This window comes from Boleophthalmus pectinirostris, unplaced genomic scaffold, assembly GCF_026225935.1.
Source record: "Boleophthalmus pectinirostris isolate CB_2022bp ecotype Guang Dong unplaced genomic scaffold, ASM2622593v1 HiC_scaffold_8, whole genome shotgun sequence".
Lineage (NCBI taxonomy): Eukaryota > Metazoa > Chordata > Actinopteri > Gobiiformes > Gobiidae > Boleophthalmus > Boleophthalmus pectinirostris.
The window spans coordinates 6,968,430-6,987,443 of record NW_026571515.1 but is presented as its reverse complement, the minus strand read 5'-3'; the positions used below and the strand labels follow the sequence as shown (position 1 = coordinate 6,987,443).

Genomic DNA, 19,014 nt, shown 5'->3' with positions numbered 1-19,014 from the left:
CTGTTTTAGTAATGTTTTAGTAATGTTTTAGTCCTGGTTCATTTCTGGTTCAGTCCGTATGCGGTGCAAAAGTCTGGCATCGCAGTTTAAGTCACGGAAACGGGAAATCAAAATCTGAAAAAACGAATCGTTATCTGTTTTTTTCATTTTGGTTTAGGGGACAAATAATGAAGAAAATTGTTTTTTTTTTTTTTTTTTTTTTTTTCTTATTTTTGGTTTTATTTTGAAAAACAAATGAACAAATGAAACACGGATTCTTCGAAATCAGTTTTGTATAATGTATGACTTTTAACAAATGAGATGAGAGCAGATCACGCTTGAGTTGTTTCTGCTAAGAATCCATCACAGTCCTTCGTGCGGGAAGAGGATGAACTGCATTAACTTTAATTTGAATGGAGTTTCAGAAGCATTAACACAGACCTCGGTATAAAGTCTGGGCACAGATGCGCTTAGTCAAGTCTTATCTTACCTCTGCTGAACTGAGCAAAATCCCTTTAAAGTCTTTTTTTAATGATTTGGATCATGGTCGCTCCATTTTTCTTCTTCTACGGTAAGACTTTTATGGATCGTACTGTGAATGTTCATTATTGTGTGTTTAATTCAAGTCATTATTACTTAAAGCTTCACTGCACAACTTTTCTGGCGGAGGGTCCATTATCCAACATGTCTGAAAATTAAAATGTTGTTGCTTTGTTGAGAATGTTCCACAATACAGATGAATCTATCAGAAGGGAAACAAGCAGGTTACAGCACTGCAGTTCTGAAATTACAGTTCAGATCTGTGGAGAGTCACACTATTCACAGAAGGAATGAATGGATTTTTGAGCAATAGAAACACCCATAATGAATAATGCAAGATGTACATGGAAAATCCAGTAGCGGATCCTCCACCAGAAAAGTTACACAGTACACCTTTAAGTAAAAGTCCTCAGTCTCAGGTCCTCAGGTGGTCTTCTTTTAACTGTCCCAAGAGTCCAAACTAAACCTCACAGTGCGGTGTCTTTTAGCTTTCACGGCCCTCGTCTGTGGAAGAGTTTGCCTGAGGATCTGAAGTCCTCTATGAGTGTTCATATTTTTAAAAGTAAACTCAAAACATATCTTTTTAATTTAGCTTTTAACTTAACATTTTACTTGTTTTAACTTAAATGATTATTATTGTTATTATTATATTTGTTTTAAATTAAATTATCATTACTATTTTACTTAGTTTCCATCTGATCTTAGCTTTTCATTTTATTTTTACTGTAACCTTTAGGAGCTTTATTTTTATGTTTTATGCTTCTGTTTAAATTGTTATTTATATGGATGAAACAAGGGGGTGGGGTTGCTCTTGTTTTTAATCATTGTTATTTTTCTGTTGCATGTGAAGCACTTTGTGCTACATTTCAAATGTATGAAAAGTGCCAAAAATTTCAAAGTACAGATATAGAATCAGATACTATATTATTTTATATATTATTTTTTTATTTTTAGATCAATGTCAAACCCCTTTGCAGGTCTCAAATTACAAAAAAAATAAAAATAAATAAAAAATAAAAAACTTTTAATTTAACTTAAGTTCTTTCCACCACTGCCTTTTTCTATTGTTTGTGTTTTTGTGTTAATTCCAGACTGCGATATCATCTGAAACCTGTTATGACCCATGTTATTTGGTTTCAGATGATCTTACGTTTCACAGGCTATTCATGTTTAATACAGATGGAGGGGCATAAAATAAATATTATTGAAATGCAGAGTTTTGTCATAACACAAGACGTTAGTGAAATAATCAGGTTCAACGTTTGTGTATTTTACCGTTTGGATATTCCAAGGTAGTACAATGTTATCAATGTTGTCTTTTTTCCCCATCAAATTTATTGCATATATGTACAAATTATTATAAACAAATTATTCTAAACAATATACACAAAAATTACAACTAGTTAAATGATTCAGATTTATAATTTCAGACAGGAGAAGCTGCTCTTGTCCCTCATCTGAGAATATGACAACATCACATTCTAAAACCTGAAAACCATCTCTATAATCCACAGCCAAATGAAGTAGAAAGTACAGATACCTGCGCTCAAATGTAGTGAAATAAAAGTAAAACTATAGTTAAGTAAAGTACAGTTCTTGTTACCACTGTCTGTATCTATGAACTTATTTTTATTCCTCCACACAGGGACGCTCCTCATCCCTATAATCCACGGCCAAATGATGGAGTACCGCTTCATCAACGTCAGCATGAACTGGACTCAGGCTCGACAGAGCTGCAGAGAGAACTACACTGACCTGGTCACAGTGCAGACCCAGCAGGACCTCCAGCGCATCTCCGTGCCTGATCTGACGAGTCCGGGAGCCTGGATTGGACTGTTTGACGATCCGGCCTCGTGGTACAAGGTCATGAACACAGACGCTAACTCCTGGAGATGGTCCGCCACTGGGGACATCGGCACCACGGGGTACACGAGTTGGGCTGCTACGGAGCCACTCTTTAAAAATGCACTGCAAGTTTGTACCACTTTGTGGAACAACAACTGGCATGACGAAGACTGCAGTAGGGGCTATAGACCAGTTTGTTACACAGGTAAGGTATAACGCAGAGCAACATGATTCCAATCACTCATAATGTTTTCTACAGAGTTGGTTAAAGGTCTTTATATTACACAAAATTGACTCCTGTGAGCTTTATAATGTTGTTACCTCATTACAAACACACCCAGAGTTGTGTTTTGTTTCATTCACACATGCTTGATTACCGTATTTTCTGCACCATAAGCCTCCAACCCCATCAAAAAATCACTCCACGCCGACGAGGAACGAAACGGAGGAACGAAACGAAAAAGCGAGTGCAATGTGCCACTTCTAGACACGACTGAACAACTGCGTCACTGCGAACACGCCGACAATCCGTTGGTCCCAGACAGCACCCTCCCTACACGCCACAACTGAACAAAGCCCAGAGTCACCGTGAACGACCAAACAAACAAAACCACTCACTCATCACACTGTTGTGTTTCCTTTAAAGTCCAGTGTGGTTTATTTGTGACAAAAGTTTGAAAATAGACCATTCAGTGACAGTGCGCCTTATAATCCAGAGCACCTAATACTGCGGAAAATACGGTAACCCTTTATTATTATTAGTTTCTCTCTTTCTACATCTCCAAAGCTCTAAATGCTCTGTTCCACCTTGTGATGTCATGAAGCGGTAGTTTTCATGTTAACAGCTCTCTTTTACTTTTTGTTCAGTAGAGAGTGGGCTGAAAGTATCCGAATGATTTTACTGATTGTGTATGAAGTTTTAAAACACAGTAGAGTGCTTCTTGTGTTACAACATGACATCACCAGGTGGAACAGAGTGTTTTCTGTTTGAGAGAAGAACTCAGCCTAAATGTGCAGGTGTGTTAAACATGTGTGAATGAAACAAAACACAACACAACATGTGATGAAGAAACAACATTATAACAGATCTGAAAATAGTGTGTGGGGGGTGAGAAAAGAGAGACAAAGAGAGGCAGAGAGAGAGAGAGAGAGTGAGAGAGAGTGAAATACAGACACAAAGACAGAGAGAGAGAGAAAGAGACAGACAGATGGAGACAAAGAATGAGACAGAAAGAGAAACAAGGAGAGAGAGACAGAGACAGAGAGAGAGAGACAGAAAGAAAGATAGAGAGAGAGAGAGAGACAGACAGAGACAAAGAGAGAGAGACAGAGACAGAGAGACAGAAAGAAAGAGATAGAGAGAGACAGAGACAAAGAGAGAGTGACAGAGAGAGAAAGAGGGACAAAGAGACACAAGAGACAGAGACAAAAAGAGAGTGACAGAGGACAGAGAGAGAGAGAAGATATATATACAGAGAGAGAGAAAGTGACAGAGAGAGAAAGAAGGACAAAGACAAACAAGAGACAGAGACAAAAAGAGAGTGACAGAGAGAGACAGAAAGAAAGAGATAGAGAGAGAGAGACAGAGACAAAGAGAGAGAGACAGAGAGAGGGACAGAAAGAGAGAAACAGAGAGAGAGAGAGAGACAGACAGACAGATGGACAGAGACAAAGCGAGAGTGACAGAGAGAGAGAAAGATGAAGAGAGTGAGACGGAGAGTGAGAGAGAGAGACAGAGACAAAAAGAGAGTGACAGAGGACAGAGAGAGAGAGAAAGATATATATATATACAGAGAGAGAGAAAGTGACAGAGAGAGAAAGAGACAGACAGACAGACAAAGAGAGAGTGACAGAGAGAGAAAGAGGGACAAAGAGAAACAAGAGACAGAGACAAAAAGAGAGTGACAGAGAGAGAGAGACAGAAAGAAAGAGATAGAGAGAGAGAGAGAGACAGAGACAAAGAGAGAGAGACAGAGAGAGGGACAGAAAGAGAGAAACAGAGAGAGAGAGAGACAGACAGACAGATGGACAGAGACAAAGCGAGAGTGACAGAGAGAGAGAAAGACGAAGAGAGTGAGACGGAGAGAGAGAGAGACAGAGATAGAGACAAAAGAGAGTGACAGAGGACAGAGGAGAGAGAAAGATATATATACAGAGAGAGAGAAAGTGACAAAGAGAGAAAGAGAGAGCGAAAGAGACAGACAGACAGACAGACAAAGAGAGTGACACAGAGAGAAAGAGGACAAAGAGAAACAAGAGACAGAGACAAAAAGAGAGTGACAGAGAGAGAGAAACAGAAAGAAAGAGATAGAGAGAGAGAGAGAGAGAGAGAGAGAGAGACAGACAGAGACAAAGAGACAGAGAGAGGGACAGAAAGAGAGTAACAGAGAGAGAGAAAAGACGAAGAGAGTGAGACGGAGAGTGAGAGAGAGAGAGAGAGAAAGAGAGAGACAGAGACAAAAAGAGAGTGACAGAGGACAGAGAGAGAGAGAAAGATATATATATATACAGAGAGAGAGAAAGTGACAGAGAGAGAAAGAGAGAGCGAAAGAGACAGACAGACAAAGAGAGAGTGACAGAGAGAGAAAGAGGGACAAAGAGAAACAAGAGACAGAGACAAAAAGAGAGTGACAGAGAGAGAGACAGACAGAAAGAAAGAGATAGAGAGAGAGACAGAGACAAAGAGAGAGAGACAGAGAGAGAGAAGAGAGACAGACAGAGAGAGTGAGACGAGAGAGAGAGAGAGAGAGAGAGAGAGAGAGAGAAAGAGACTGATATTGATACTTTATTTATCCTGAGGGAAATTCAAGTTTTGCTGCAATAATATTTCCACTCTCTTCTCAGGGTTTGTGTTTCAGTCAAAGGTCTCAGTGCAGTTTTACAGGAGGTTCAGGAGATCAGTGTCAGGACAGTTTGAGGAGAGGAAGAACCAGTAAAATGTCAAGTCTTTTTTAATCCATTTTCTTTTATTTTCCAGTCGAATCCTCCGTCAAAAACTTTGCAGTCAGCAGCACTTTGATGAGCTGGGATAAAGCCCTGGCCTACTGCAGACAGAACTACCATGACCTGGCCATGATCGAGACTCAAGCTGAAAACGAAGAGGTGTTCGCTTTGGCCTCCACAGGCTCCGTGTGGATCGGTCTGTACAGAGAGCCCTGGAGGTGGTCTGACAACAGCAAGAGCTCCTTCAGGAACTGGGCCACGTCCGAACCCAATAATGACCTCGAACAGGAGCATTGTGTGGCCATGGGCTCTGATCTGCTCTGGAAAGACGTCAACTGTGGACTCCAGCTGCCCTTCATCTGCTATGGAGGTAGACTATGTTTTTTTTTTGTTTTTTTGTGTGCTAATTCTCAGTGTCTAAATAAGCTACGTGTTTTATTTGTAGAACCGGTGACGAAAAATGTCTTTCGTTTGAAGCTTCAGAGCACAGCAGACCTCTCCGATCTCACCGTCTACAGTCAGATTATCACAGCAGTAAGTTTGTTATTGTGTTTTTGAGTTCATATGGAGGATTTTTTACTTGTTTTGAGTTGATATTTTGACTATGAAGCAATATTTTTTATTTTTTTTTAAAGGGACAGTCTGGACTTTCGGACCTAGGACCTAATTTCCTAGTGAGCCAGAGTGTTGGAGACGTGTGGAGACACTTTTTTAAATAGTCCATCCAGTCCTTGTATTTGCAGAAGTCGCTGGTGCTACGCTAGTGCATGTCAATGTCCATAGTTATCCTGCCACTAAAAACACTCGAAGCAAATCTATTATTACACCAGACTGTCCATGTGAATGTTTGTGTTGATAGAATAATTTTAGAAGTAAAACCAACCTTGCATTTGAAGGATTTTTGTCTGAGCAGCAGCAGCGAGTTGTACTTCCTGATAGAAAGCTCGGCAACTGCGGACTGATATATGAGAAAATAGTCCCTCAACATGCAACGATTCATGTGATGCAAGAAATGGATGGAATATTTTAAAAAGTGTCTCCACACGTCTCCAACACTCTGGATAACTAGAAAATGTCTAGGAATAGTCCAAAATTCTGGACTGTCCCTTTAACTTAGCAATATAAACACCTGAAATTGAAGATATTAAGGTCACACTGTGGAACATTCTAGTCAAGCTTTAGATGTGTAGATTGGTGAAACCTGTGGAACCCAGTGCACCTGACATAGACCGTTGCCCCAGTAGCACTGAAGAATGGGTCAAATGAGGTCAAATTACATTGTGGAATGATTAAGTGCACATTCACTAGCAACGACCGTGTCAACAACAACATAGAGCAGGGATGTCAAACATGCGGCCCGGGGGCCAGATCCGGCCCTCCAAGACCTTTAATGTGGCCCTCGGCTGATTTTCTACTAAAATATTTTAATTTTATTTTCTATAAAAATCTTGTAAATTTTCTGCGGTGTTTATCACAGCAGCGTCTCCAGCGCCTCTGTACGTGGCCCCTCCCACCAGAGCAGCACAAATGAAGACTTGTCTCTTTCCAAACGCTCTTAAAGGACGATCGTTTTGACTGTTGACCGTGACACACTCATCAACAAAATGTCAAAAATGAGAAAAGTGGAGCTGAGTGCAGGATTTTCCAAGAAAAAATTTACTTATTCCTATTTACATACAAGTTCATGTTAAAACTTTTTTTTTTAGTTTTTCTTAAAGTTTCAGGTTGTTCATAATATTATAATATTTTGTAAAAGAAAGAGTTCATCAATTAAAAAAATATTTCTGTAATAGATTTGTGTTTCTCTGCACAAATATTTGAACTTATTGTTATTTTTGGGGTTTATATGACATGAGTTTTCTAATCCGGCCCATTTGGGATCAAAGTAGGTTGGATACGGCCCCTGGAACAAAATGAGTTTGACATCCCTGACATAGAGTGAAAGACACAGTATGTAACATTTTGGTTGGGACTTCGTCAAATGTTTCCCAAAATGACATTAAACCGCTCTACCTTACATTTATTCAATTACAGGTGGTTTTATAGCACAAAAGGGGTTGTCTCTTCACAGAAATCTCCATATTTTTGCTATAATCTGTCATACTTACACTATAAATACAGATGTTCATTAATAAGCACTGTCCCTATAAAATAAATGAATTAAACTAATCATATTTTTAGTACAGTAAATTTAACTAATATTATAAGTGCTATTAATGTTCATCACCTAAACGCCTTTCTTTCAGGTATACTTTACAGCCCTACACTCAGATTTTGACCCATATTTTCTTCGTTTCTCTTTCTAGATCAACATGAAACTGAAAATTACTACAGCTAACTTCAAGATCGACTGGTTCAAGACTCCAGTGAAGCTTTGAATGAACGTGTGACTCTTCACATTCTCATTTTCAGTTGTGTGCAAATAGAGAACATTATAAAAATAAGCCTGACTGTAACCTGTGGTGTGTTTTAATGGGTTTGTAACTGGTTTAATATTATTTTGTCAAGATAAATGATCTTTAGGTCATGCATTGTAAAAGCTTAGACTTTACTGATCCACAAGGGAAATTACTTGGACACAATCGCTTTCATACTGTATCACTTTATATTAAAATAATAATAATATACGTGTTCCAGATTTTGCGTGCGACTGCTAGGAAACCTATAACAAGGAAATGGCTTAATTCACAAATACCAACACTGGATGAATGTTTTGAGATTGTTTATAATATTTTTAAGATGGAGAGAATTACTTTTAATATAAGACTGCAACAAGACAAATGTAAGAACAAGTGGAAATGATGCACTTAATTTATAAAAACTGTAAGACCAGACTTTGTTTGACCCTTTACTTTGTTTTTCTCGCAATTGATTGTAATAATTATTCATTTTTTAATTCACCCATTCCTTGTAAGTATCAAAGGCACACTCCAAATATTATATTAATATATAATAATAATAATAATTTATAATAATTTATTATTATTATTCCCCTCCTTGAAGCGTCACCTTATCGTGGTGGAGGGGTTTGAGTGCCCGAATGATCCCGGGAGCTATGTTGTCGGGGGCTTCATGCCCCTGGTAGGGTCACCCAGGGCGGCGGGCTGGTGTGGGCCTGCTCATTGCCCCACAGCTCAGTCGCTGTGTGTTGGAGTTCACCCCGGTGAACGAGAGGGTCGCGTCCCTGCGCCTTCGGGTCGGGGACAGGTCTCTCACTGTGGTGTCGGCCTACGGGCCGAACAGCAGTGCTGAGTACCCGGCCTTCTTGGAGTCCTTGGGAAGGGGTACTAGACAGTGCACCTGGGGGACTTCAACGCCCACGTGGGCAACGACAGTGACACTTGGAGAGGGGTGATTGGGTGATCTGAACCCGAGCGGTGTTTTGTTATTGGACTTCTGTGCTAGTCACAGTTTGTCCATAACGAACACCATGTTCGAGCACAAGGGTGTCCATAAGTGCACGTGGCACCAGGACACCCTAGGTCGGAGGTCGATGATCGACTTTGTAGTCGTGTCATCTGACCTCCGGCCACGTGTCTTGGACACTCGGGTGAAGAGAGGGGCTGAGCTGTCAACTGATCACCACTTGGTTGTGAGTTGGGTTCGCTGGCGGAGGAGGAAGCCGGAAAGACCTGGCAGGCCCAAGCGTGTAGTGAGGGTCTGTTGGGAACGTCTGGCGGAGCCCTCTGTCAGAGGGACCTTCAACTCGCACCTCCGGGAGGACTTCTCCCGGATTCCGGGGGAGGCCAGAGATATGGAGTCCGAGTGGGCTTCATTCTCGGCCTCTATCATCGATGCAGCTGCTCGGAGCTGTGGGGGTAAGGTCTGTGGTGCCTGTCGCGGCGGCAACCCCAGAACCCGGTGGTGGACACCGGAAGTAAGGGATGCTGTCAAGCTGAAGAAGCAGTCCTATCGGGCCTTGCTGGCTCGGGGGACTCCTGAGGCAGTTGATGGGTACCGACGGGCCAAGCGTACTGCAGCCCGTGTGGTCGCGGAGGCAAAAACTCGGAGCTGGGAGGAGTTCGGGGAGGCCATGGAGAAGGATTATTATTATTATGTTGATGACTTATATTTGATAATCTTATATTATCTATTGGACAAGCTGGTCAAATACTTAGTGTTTTGTGGTGTAATCAGCCGGCGTTTCCTCCAATACCTGTTAGATTTGGAGCTGTAGAAAGTCTCAATGGAAAATGTCAGTCTCTCCATGTCATAAATTTCATTGGAACTACTGTTGTTCATCCAGTCAGTAAATACAGGTGCATCTTTACACAACCATTTCCTGGTAATGGCTTTCTTTGCTCCAGCCAATAGTAATGACAAAAGATATTTATCTGGGACTGAATAGGTTCAATCAGCATCATTAAACCATTAACCATCTCTGACACACTGGTACACAGTGTTGGGAAGGTGACTTTTTAAATGTATTCCCCTACAGATTACAGATTACATGCCCCAAAATGTAGTTTGTAACAGAGTCAGTCATTAAATTACTTTAAAGTGAAGTAATGGTAATCTGAATACTTTGGATTACTTGATTTGCTGTAGAGAAGCAAAGACGAGGAAATCTTCACATAAGATGTTTTATCTGCTAAAAGAAAATAAAAAGCCCAGACTTTACTTAACCAAATTAAAAATATTATTGATAGAAGAAGAGGAGACACGGTCCACAAAGCATGATTTAGTCCTGTTAAATCCTGTTTTTAAATCCTGTTTTAGTCCTTGTTTAGTCCTGGTTTAGTCCTGGTTTAGACCTGGTTTAGACCTGGTTTAGTCCTGGTTTAGACCTGGTTTAGTCCTGGTTTAGACCTGGTTTAGACCTGGTTTAGTCCTGGTTTAGACCTGGTTTACCTGGTTTAGACCTGGTTTAGTCCTGGTTTAGACCTGGTTTAGACCTGGTTTAGACCTGGTTTAGACCTGGTTTAGACCTGGTTTAGACCTGGTTTAGTCCTGGTTTAGACCTGGTTTAGACCTGGTTTAGACCTGGTTTAGACCTGGTTTAGACCTGGTTTAGACCTGGTTTAGACCTGGTTTAGACCTGGTTTAGACCTGGTTTAGACCTGGTTTAGACCTGGTTTAGTCCTGGTTTAGACCTGGTTTAATCCTGGTTTAGTCCTGGTTTAGACCTGGTTTAGTCCTGGTTTAGTCCTGGTTTAGTCCTGGTTTAGACCTGGTTTTAGACCTGGTTTAGACCTGGTTTAGACCTGGTTTAGTCCTGGTTTAGACCTGGTTTAGACCTGGTTAGACCTGGTTTAGTCCTGGTTTAGACCTGGTTTAGTCCTGGTTTAGACCTGGTTTAGACCTTTTAGACCTGGTTTAGTCCTGGTTTAGACCTGGTTTAGAGGTTTACCTGGTTTAGTCCTGGTTTAGACCTGGTTTAGAGCTGGTTTAGACCTGGTTTAGACCTGGTTTAGACCTGGTTTAGAGCCTGGTTTAGACCTGGTTTAGTCCTGGTTTAGACCTGGTGGTTTAGACCTGCTTCAGTCCTGGTTTAGACCTGGTTTTAGACCTGGTTTAGACCTGGTTTAGCCTGGTTTAGACCTGGTTTAGACCTGGTTTAGACCTGGTTCCTGGTTTAGAGAGACCTGGTTTAGACCTGGTTTAGATCCTGGTTTAGTCCTGGTTTAGACCTGGTTTAGACCTGGTTTAGACCTGGTTTAGTCCTGGTTCAGAGCTGGTTTAGACCTGCTTCAGTCCTGGTTTAGACCTGGTTTAGACCTGGTTTAGACCTGGTTTAGTGTCCGCTGCTGGTACATCATTCTTTGGTCGTGTTGGACTCATATACGGTCTCGGGTTGGCCCAGTCCTGTAGGCGGCGACAGCGCTTCAGTTTCGTGTCTCCACCAAAGCGCACAGAAGAACACCTATCATCCGTCTGGATGTTGTTGTTGTTCTCGGGTCGAGCGGCACCTTTTGCACCTTCTCCGCTCCTCACGCGCAGAACATGCATAACTGGCAGGACCACGAGATCCGCGAGCTGCTCCGGATTCGCGCGCACGAGCAGTTCCGTGGCCAAATAACGGGGACCGTAAAGGACGCGGTGGTTTTCAGCACGATCGCGCGACTGTTGGCCCAGCAAGGCGTGCATCGGTCCCGGGACCAGGTCGTCAGCAAGCTCAAGAACCTAAAGAAGCAGTACCGGAACTACAAGGAGCAAATCTCTGCAAAAGGAGGAGACAGATCCGCTGCGTACTGGCCGTTCTTCGAGGAGGCAGAGCGCGCTTTTGGGGATCATCCTTTACCCGCGGAGCCACCGGACTCTCTCGCCCCGATCACAGAGCGTCTGGACTCGGCTCCGGTGCCCGCGTCCGCCCCGGTGCGAAACCAGCGAGCTGCGTTTGACCAGGACGAGGCTGAGCAGGTGGTGGTGGGGAACTGGGGCGAGCAGAGCCAAGGACCGACCCCGAACCAGGGCACGAAACGGGAGCAGGCGCCGGTGGAGGAAGACGAGGATGAGGAGTATGGGTCTCCAGAAGAGCCGGTCCAGTCGAGTAAGGAATCATTGAAAGATCAGAATATTGTACTTATTTAATGCACTACGTATTTTTTTTCTGGTGCAGGAGGGTCCACGCTTGACAAAATGCCTTTCCACAGTACAGTATGAGCAGTGTTGGGAAGGTGACTTTTAAAATGTAATCCCCTACAGGTTACAGATTACATACACCAAAATGTAGTTTGTAACGTAATCCGTTAAATTACTTAAAGTGAGTAACGTAATCTGAATACCAGATTAGAAGCAAAGACTAGAAAATCTCAACGTAAGAAGTTTTGTCTGCTAAAAGAAAATAAAAAGCCCAGACTTTACTCAACTAAATTAAAAATATTACTGATTGAAGAGGAGGAGACACGGTCCACGCAACATGATTTACTCCTGTTAAAACCTGTTTTAGTCCTGGTTTAGTCCTGGTTTTAGACCTGGTTTAGACCTGGTTTAGACTATAGTCCAAAATGTGAAAACAGGAAAATAAAGCCATGTAATCTATTTATTTTAACAAAGTAACTGTAATCCAATCACCACTCACTGAAACAGTACCTGTAACTGAATACAGTTACTCATAATTTGTACTCTGATTACGTAACTCCGGTACATGTAATCTGTTACTCCCCAACACTGAGTATGAGGCATTAAATCATTTTATCTCCAAATAACAGGTCAGACCTCTGGAAAAATCGCTTCACTCATAGTAAGAATACTTGTATCTACGTGTTTTCTGCACAAACAAAAAATATAATTAACTAAATTAATGCTTAATTGATAATTTTAATTAGGAGACATTCAATTTGTCAACTGGGCAAATGCTTATTTAGGTCGAAAATGTTTTGCAGCTCATCCAGGTTGCTTCTTCAGTTCTGGTCAGATGCTTTTGGATACTTCCTTATATCCCTTTATATTAATGCCAGTCTGTGGAACATTCAAGCAGGTGGTGGCACTTTAAATGTCAATACAGATACAAAATTGTGTACCTTGATCATGGTATTTAGTTTTTTTTCTCCACTTTACAGTATGACGTGTTTTGGAAAATGTCCTTTGCAGTGACCTCATACTGGGGGTGGTCTACATGTGTGTCCATTAGAGTGTTCATCAGTTACCATGGTGACACAGTGCACACATTAGCAAACACTGTCAGAAGTTTTAAGATAAAAAAAAACAGAAAACGCACACCAAAGTTCTTGTAGTTCTTGTAGTTCTTGTGCAAATGAAAGGAACAGCAAAATGAAAGTGAAAAAATGTGTAGCACACTCAGACGCCCGATGTCTAAAAGCTTTTTAAATAACGTTCCGGCAAAAAAAAGCCTTCGTCAGATATTTTTCTTGCTTTGGACCACAGTATATGAAGTATATGAGAAGTTTTAAGATCGTCTGAAAACTCAACATGGATTTAAACAACACATTTTCAGGAGCCCGTGATCATTTCGAGTGTTAATGGTCTTGTTTAGGAGTTTGATTTTCTACAAAAAAGTGAGAGTGACTACCTGAAAAAGCAGGTTTTTAACAGCGCAAATCATCTCACCTGTTGTAGTTCCAACCAAGTCAGCTATTTCCGGTCCGATTGTGTTCAAATAAAGCTCAGATTAAAGTCTAACTTGAGTAACAGAGCTTCAGACAGAGCAGAGCCTTCACTTAGATTCACACTCCCAGGGAATTTTGATGACATCTCCTGCAAAGTTTCAATTGTCTCAGGAGCTTGAAGTCATTTGGATCTTTACCCTTTTTGTAGATAATGAGTGCGTATACATGCACATCAATAACCCGGTTATTAGCCATATCCCGGTTATGTCAGTATTCGGGTTACTGTGTTTACATGCGCACTGAGAAACCGGGACACTCATATCTGCGTATACATGATCAAATGGAGTATCCCGGTTCCTTGACATAATCTTACAAATGCGCAGGCGCAAAAATTAACTTAAATCAATTTCATAAACCAGGAAAAATACAAACCGTGAGCTCCTTTAGCATAAGAAGCTAAGGAGCTACGAGATCTCCCACAATCCACTGTGCAGATTCTTCATTAAAATCTTCTGCATAAATAAACTCTACTTTACAACATATAAACCATAAACACTATAGACACATCAGCCCGTTTGATCAGATCATTCAGCTGTGATCACATTTGTTTACGTTTTACAGAAACGAAACTTAAGACCGTTTGTCTAATTAGCATAAACTGTTAGCGGTGATAAAAACAACTCGCTCCTTGCGCCGCTGATGCGATCAGTTTTTTTTGGACTAAATGACACGACTCTGTGGATTATGTGAGTTATTTCTGTGACAGAAGAGGCGCTAATGATGGTAAGTGTGTTCTGTGCGTATAGAGTATAGGAGATAGTTCATGTTTTAGCTTTTCAGCGTCACACGAGTGCAGGTCGTACGAGTGCAGATTGTACATGTGCAGGTTTAGCGCAGCTCTTAATTTTACAGTCATTTCACTCGTTTGGTCACTTTATTTATGTTGGTCAATTTATTTATGTCACTACTGTTGTGGTGAAAGGTTGGAAAGTGTCTTTTGGACGAATGCGCACTCAACTTTATGTTGCAGTAACCAGGGTACTGCGTATAAATGCCACAAGTATCCCGGTTACTATCGGAATAAACCAGCTACAGTAACCTGGTTTCTAATAACCGGGATACTGAAACCGGGTTACTGCGTATACATGCACCATCAAGAAACCGGGATACTCAAAAAACCCGATCATAACCGGGTTACTGATGTGCATGTATACACACTCAGTGAAGTAAACCACACCCACGACCAATATAATGTCTAATTTTTTTCTCCCCAGCCTGCGGTATCCCGACGAAGAAGAGGAAAACCACCATCCTGCACCAGGTGAACTCCATGATCAACGCCACCATGTCCAAGCTCCGGGAGATGGACGCGGCGATGCAGGCTCAGGAGGACGTCCGTCTCAAGAGGCTCATGGACCACGAGAAGGACATGCAGAAGAGCCTGATCCAGGAGATGTTAGCCCTGCACAGGACCGTCAGCGCCGAGAACCACCAGAGACACCTGGAGCTGGTGGACAGGGTCACGTCACGAGTACCACCTTCGTCGTCTCAGGGCGGGTTATGACGGCGAGATGGAGGTGGTGTGGACTGGAGCAGAAAACTGGGCCTGAAATGTTTTATAAGGAGGATTTAAGGTGGACAGATGAACGTAGGTCTGCATAATATTGGAAAATAAAAACAAATGGATCCTTGTTGTTTAAGATGCAAAATGAAAATGGAAAAATACAAAATGGATTGAAACAGGGTCCGTGTACCGTTCGTTCTTTTGAATTTCAACTAAGAACGAAAAACAATAAAATGGGTAAACAGTTTGTTATTTCATTATTCCGTTGTAGTGTCAAACAAAACAAAAAAACAGACTTCACCCTCTATTTCCAGGTCTCAGATGCCTATTTGGCCCGAGTCTGTAACGTAGTAACTGGAGGGCTATTGTTCTTCGTCGGTTTCTTCTTCTTATTTTATTTTTTTTTTTCTTGTAAACGATCTCAATTTGGAGTGCCTAAACGTTGACGAAAAGTCCCCAAACCGGGTATCAGTTCGACCTGTTGGGTGAAAAATTTGATAAAATGGGCATCGCGACAATGCCCAAAGCCCCCCCCACTCAACAGCGCCCCCTTGAAATTTCAAAATTTTAAAATGCATTGGAGGCTCAGACGCATATTTTGGCGTAGGTTCACGAAATTCTGAACAGTGATAGAACTCATGGCGACAAACAAAAAAGCCAATCATTGTGCACCTCTATGACGAACAGGAAGTCAGCCATATTGGATCAAATATTTGCCGCCGTTTTGACTTGGGTGTCTCCAAAAAGATTCAAATCCCCGGGGTTTGGTCCAAATGAGCTCAGATTTGACATGTCACATCTACAGACATAAACTCAGAAAAAAAATAAAATAAAATTGGGAGATACTCCTTACGGTTCGCCCGTAGCACGCCGGCGAAAAACACCTTCATTTCCTGTTTCTTCGGTGACCTGTCACGGCCACAGGCACTGACCTAGAGAGCCCAAATTCACATCACAAAAGTTAAAAGTTAAAATAGTGTTGCAGGTGGCATAGTGACGACAGGCACAGTGGAGGTTCTACTGCCACAGTGTCTGAGTTTGCCCAGCTTTTTTGGGCTGGTTGAGTGCAGATGACGTGTTTAATAATTTGCTGTTGTGTTTTATGTACTATGAAATATGCAGGTTTGTGGTTGGGTGTAGCAGACTGTTGGGATCTCTGCTGGAGCTGTGGACAAGGGTGGCACACTTCTGATCCACAAGCTTAAGCGTGTCCCTCTGTCCCCGATGTTTGGGAAGCAGATGATCAGTGGCAGTGTTCATTGGAGCGGGCCGGCGCCTGTGGTCCAACATAAAGACCCTCCCTCCTGCCTTCACTGGTGCAGTCTGGGCAGTAGACGGAGAAGACAGTGATGAGGTGTGGGTCCTGGACATAAACAAGTAAAATAGAATACATCAATATTTGAAAACAATAAAACTAAATCTATATTGGGTAAGGTACTGACTTCTTACCTGACTTTAGTTGAGGCTGAGTCACTGAAAGTGAGTGTTTCAGGTTAAGACATCAGTGAATTTCTTTATGAACCTGAGGACTGCACACTTCCTTTTGAGGATGAAGGCTGCGTAGCCAAGATCTCTGCTCTCCCAAACCTCCCTCCAGGTACTGCTGGCACGGACACCAGATCCCACCAGCTGCTCTTCCTCCTCTGCTGGATTGGGCATGGGTGTTGTTTGTGCCTCACGCTGGAGAAGAGAGGTGATCTCCTGGAAGCCGAGGGCAGAGCGTAGGAAGGACTGAAGACTGTCGTTGCTATACAGCTCAGCTATCACCGCTCCTGCGGCCTCCTCTATCTGCTGGCTCTGGATGAGGTACAAGGTGTAGCCCACATCCCCTCGTATTTCCTCATATTTCCCAAACTGGAGGATGTACTCCCCCAGCGCCTCAGATGGGTCAGAGGCATCTCCTCCTGTCAGACTCTTCCTTCACAAGGGCACTGTGGTCCCTCAGGGACGGATCGTCCTTGATCCTCTTGGCCTCCTCAGAAGGGTCCTGCCACAAAAAACAAAGTAAACAATGTTCTTAATTTCCTCTACAACGACAGACAAATATGTTTAGAAACATTATATTTAGACCCCTCGGTTGAATTCATACTACATGTACCTAGATCACTACTTCAGTATTAATTTCACTGTCACTGTATTATTTTTAATGTGTACTTATAAAGCCAAGATTTTAGCACTGGCACAGATACACATTTGCAGACAGAATTTTAAAATGACTAAAACATATCAGGTCTCTTAATAAAACTCACAGAATATCAAATGTGAGTAGTTCATTACATTTTTAGATAGCACAAAAAGTACTACAGGACTAAATAATGACTTATGAGTGAAATAGGATTCTGTAGCTATTCAAAGAAGAACGAATATGTGACAAAAACATGAAGACAATTGTTTTAATGCTGCATATCAACTTTAAACGCAAATGTGTAAGCTCCAGCACTCCAGAAGTGCTTTAGCGACTCGGATCATGACGAGAGGGATGTGAGCGTACTGGACGCCGTAATCACCCAACTGTTTGAATAATTATGAGTTATTGTGAATACACGAACAATTGAGCGTCTCAGACAGTATTTTTTTATGCGTTACAATTGAACAAAGTTGAGAGTTATTGTGAACGTGTTAAATAAAGTTTGACTGACTTATCTAACTGTTGTGTTTCGTTTAATGAGCCTTATAGTCCGGTGCGGTTTATATGTGAAAAAGTTAGAAAATCGACCATTCAATGACAGTGCGTCTTATAATCCAGAGCGCCCTATAGTGTGGAAAATACGGTAATTTAAACACAACTCAGTGTAATAGTATTCTAAATATTTGGAATACAGTACTTTGATTGAACCATGTATCAGAATTTGCAGCAAAAAATGTTTTAATTCAGGTATTATTCTGTATTCTGCAACTAAAATACCTTCTCAAAGTATTTTCCCATCTCTGAATATAACTTTCTTAAAACTACATTGCCTGATTTATCCTCAGTTTTCCTCAGTTCCCTGAAAATTACTGGGTACAAAATGCCAGAACAGCCTGCATCTTTTACACAGACCGAGAGAGGAATGTAAGCACCAGGAGCGTAACCAGGAAACCCGCCTCGTCACCTAGGAAACCATGCCGGTAACCGAGGAAACCGAGCTTGTATCCGTGGAAACCGAGCGTATAATCACGAAAACCCAAGCAGGGGCAGTGGTGCTGGTAATTTTCTGGGTTTATTCACACGTTTGTTCGCAGAGTTTTGTGATTATAACTTGGTTTGGCGGAGTAGTGCCTGTGGTAAAGATTAATCATATATTTTTTATGTCAGTTAAGTGTCAGTTTATGAAAAAAAAGGAGAAGAAAAGTACAAAAATACAGGAAGCAGCAGTGAGTTTTAATGCTTATGTCAATACAGAAAAGAGAAGGTTTGAGAGTTGGTCAAGATTGTAACGTGCAATACAGAGATACACATCCTGGTGCATTTTATTTTTAATTACACGATCATAAAAACTTTATAACTGTTTAAAAAAAAAAGACTGCTTATAATATATTAGGCCTATAGAATCTGTGTGTCATTCGTTCATTCGTTTTTCAGTGTAAAACCAAAATTAAGAAAACAAAAAAACAACTATTTTCTTCATTATTTGTCTCCAAAACCAAAATGAAAAATGGTTAATGATTTGGTTTTTTTCAGTTTTTGATTTTGTGTTTAATGAATAATGGAAAAAAATGGATAATGACCATTTCCCGTTTCCGTGACTTAAACTGCGAGGCCGGACTGAACCAGGACCGAACCAGGACTAAACCGTTTTCAGTCCCAGTCTGGTTCTGGTTCTGGTCTGGCCCCGGTCTTAGTCCCGGTCTCAGTCCTGGTCTCTGTCCCGCTCTGGTACTGGTCTGGCCCCGGTCTCAGTCCCGGTCTCAGTCCCGGTCTCAGTCACGGTCTGGTCCCAGTCTGGTCCAGGTCTCAATCACGGTCTGGTCCTGGTCTCGTCCCAGTCTCTGTCCCGGTCTGGTCCTGGTCTCGTCCCAGTTTCTGTCCCGCTCTGGTACTGGTCTGGCCCCGGTCTCAGTCTCGGTCTCAGTCCCGGTCTGGTCTCGGTCTCAATCACGGTCTGGTCCAGGTCTCTGTCCCGGTTTGGTCTCAGTCTCAGTCCTGGTCTTGTC

General features: G+C 41.9%; 1 protein-coding gene and 1 long non-coding RNA gene across 2 annotated transcripts; both read left to right on the top strand.

The window, feature by feature from the left end:
- The first annotated feature begins 5,611 nt into the window (after positions 1-5,611).
- LOC129412438 (uncharacterized) lies at positions 5,612-7,731 on the top strand. Its single transcript, XR_008633735.1, has 3 exons — positions 5,612-5,677; positions 5,753-5,841; positions 7,614-7,731. It is a non-coding gene; the product is annotated as an uncharacterized LOC129412438 (long non-coding RNA).
- Positions 7,732-11,165: 3,434 nt separating this feature from the next.
- Positions 11,166-17,525, top strand: LOC110156028 (uncharacterized). The gene is made up of 2 exons (XM_020920213.2): positions 11,166-11,797; positions 14,591-17,525. Exons 1-2 carry the CDS (start codon positions 11,251-11,253, stop codon positions 14,878-14,880), a joined length of 837 nt encoding a protein of 278 aa, XP_020775872.1. The 5' UTR covers positions 11,166-11,250; the 3' UTR covers positions 14,881-17,525.
- The last annotated feature ends 1,489 nt before the right edge of the window (positions 17,526-19,014 follow it).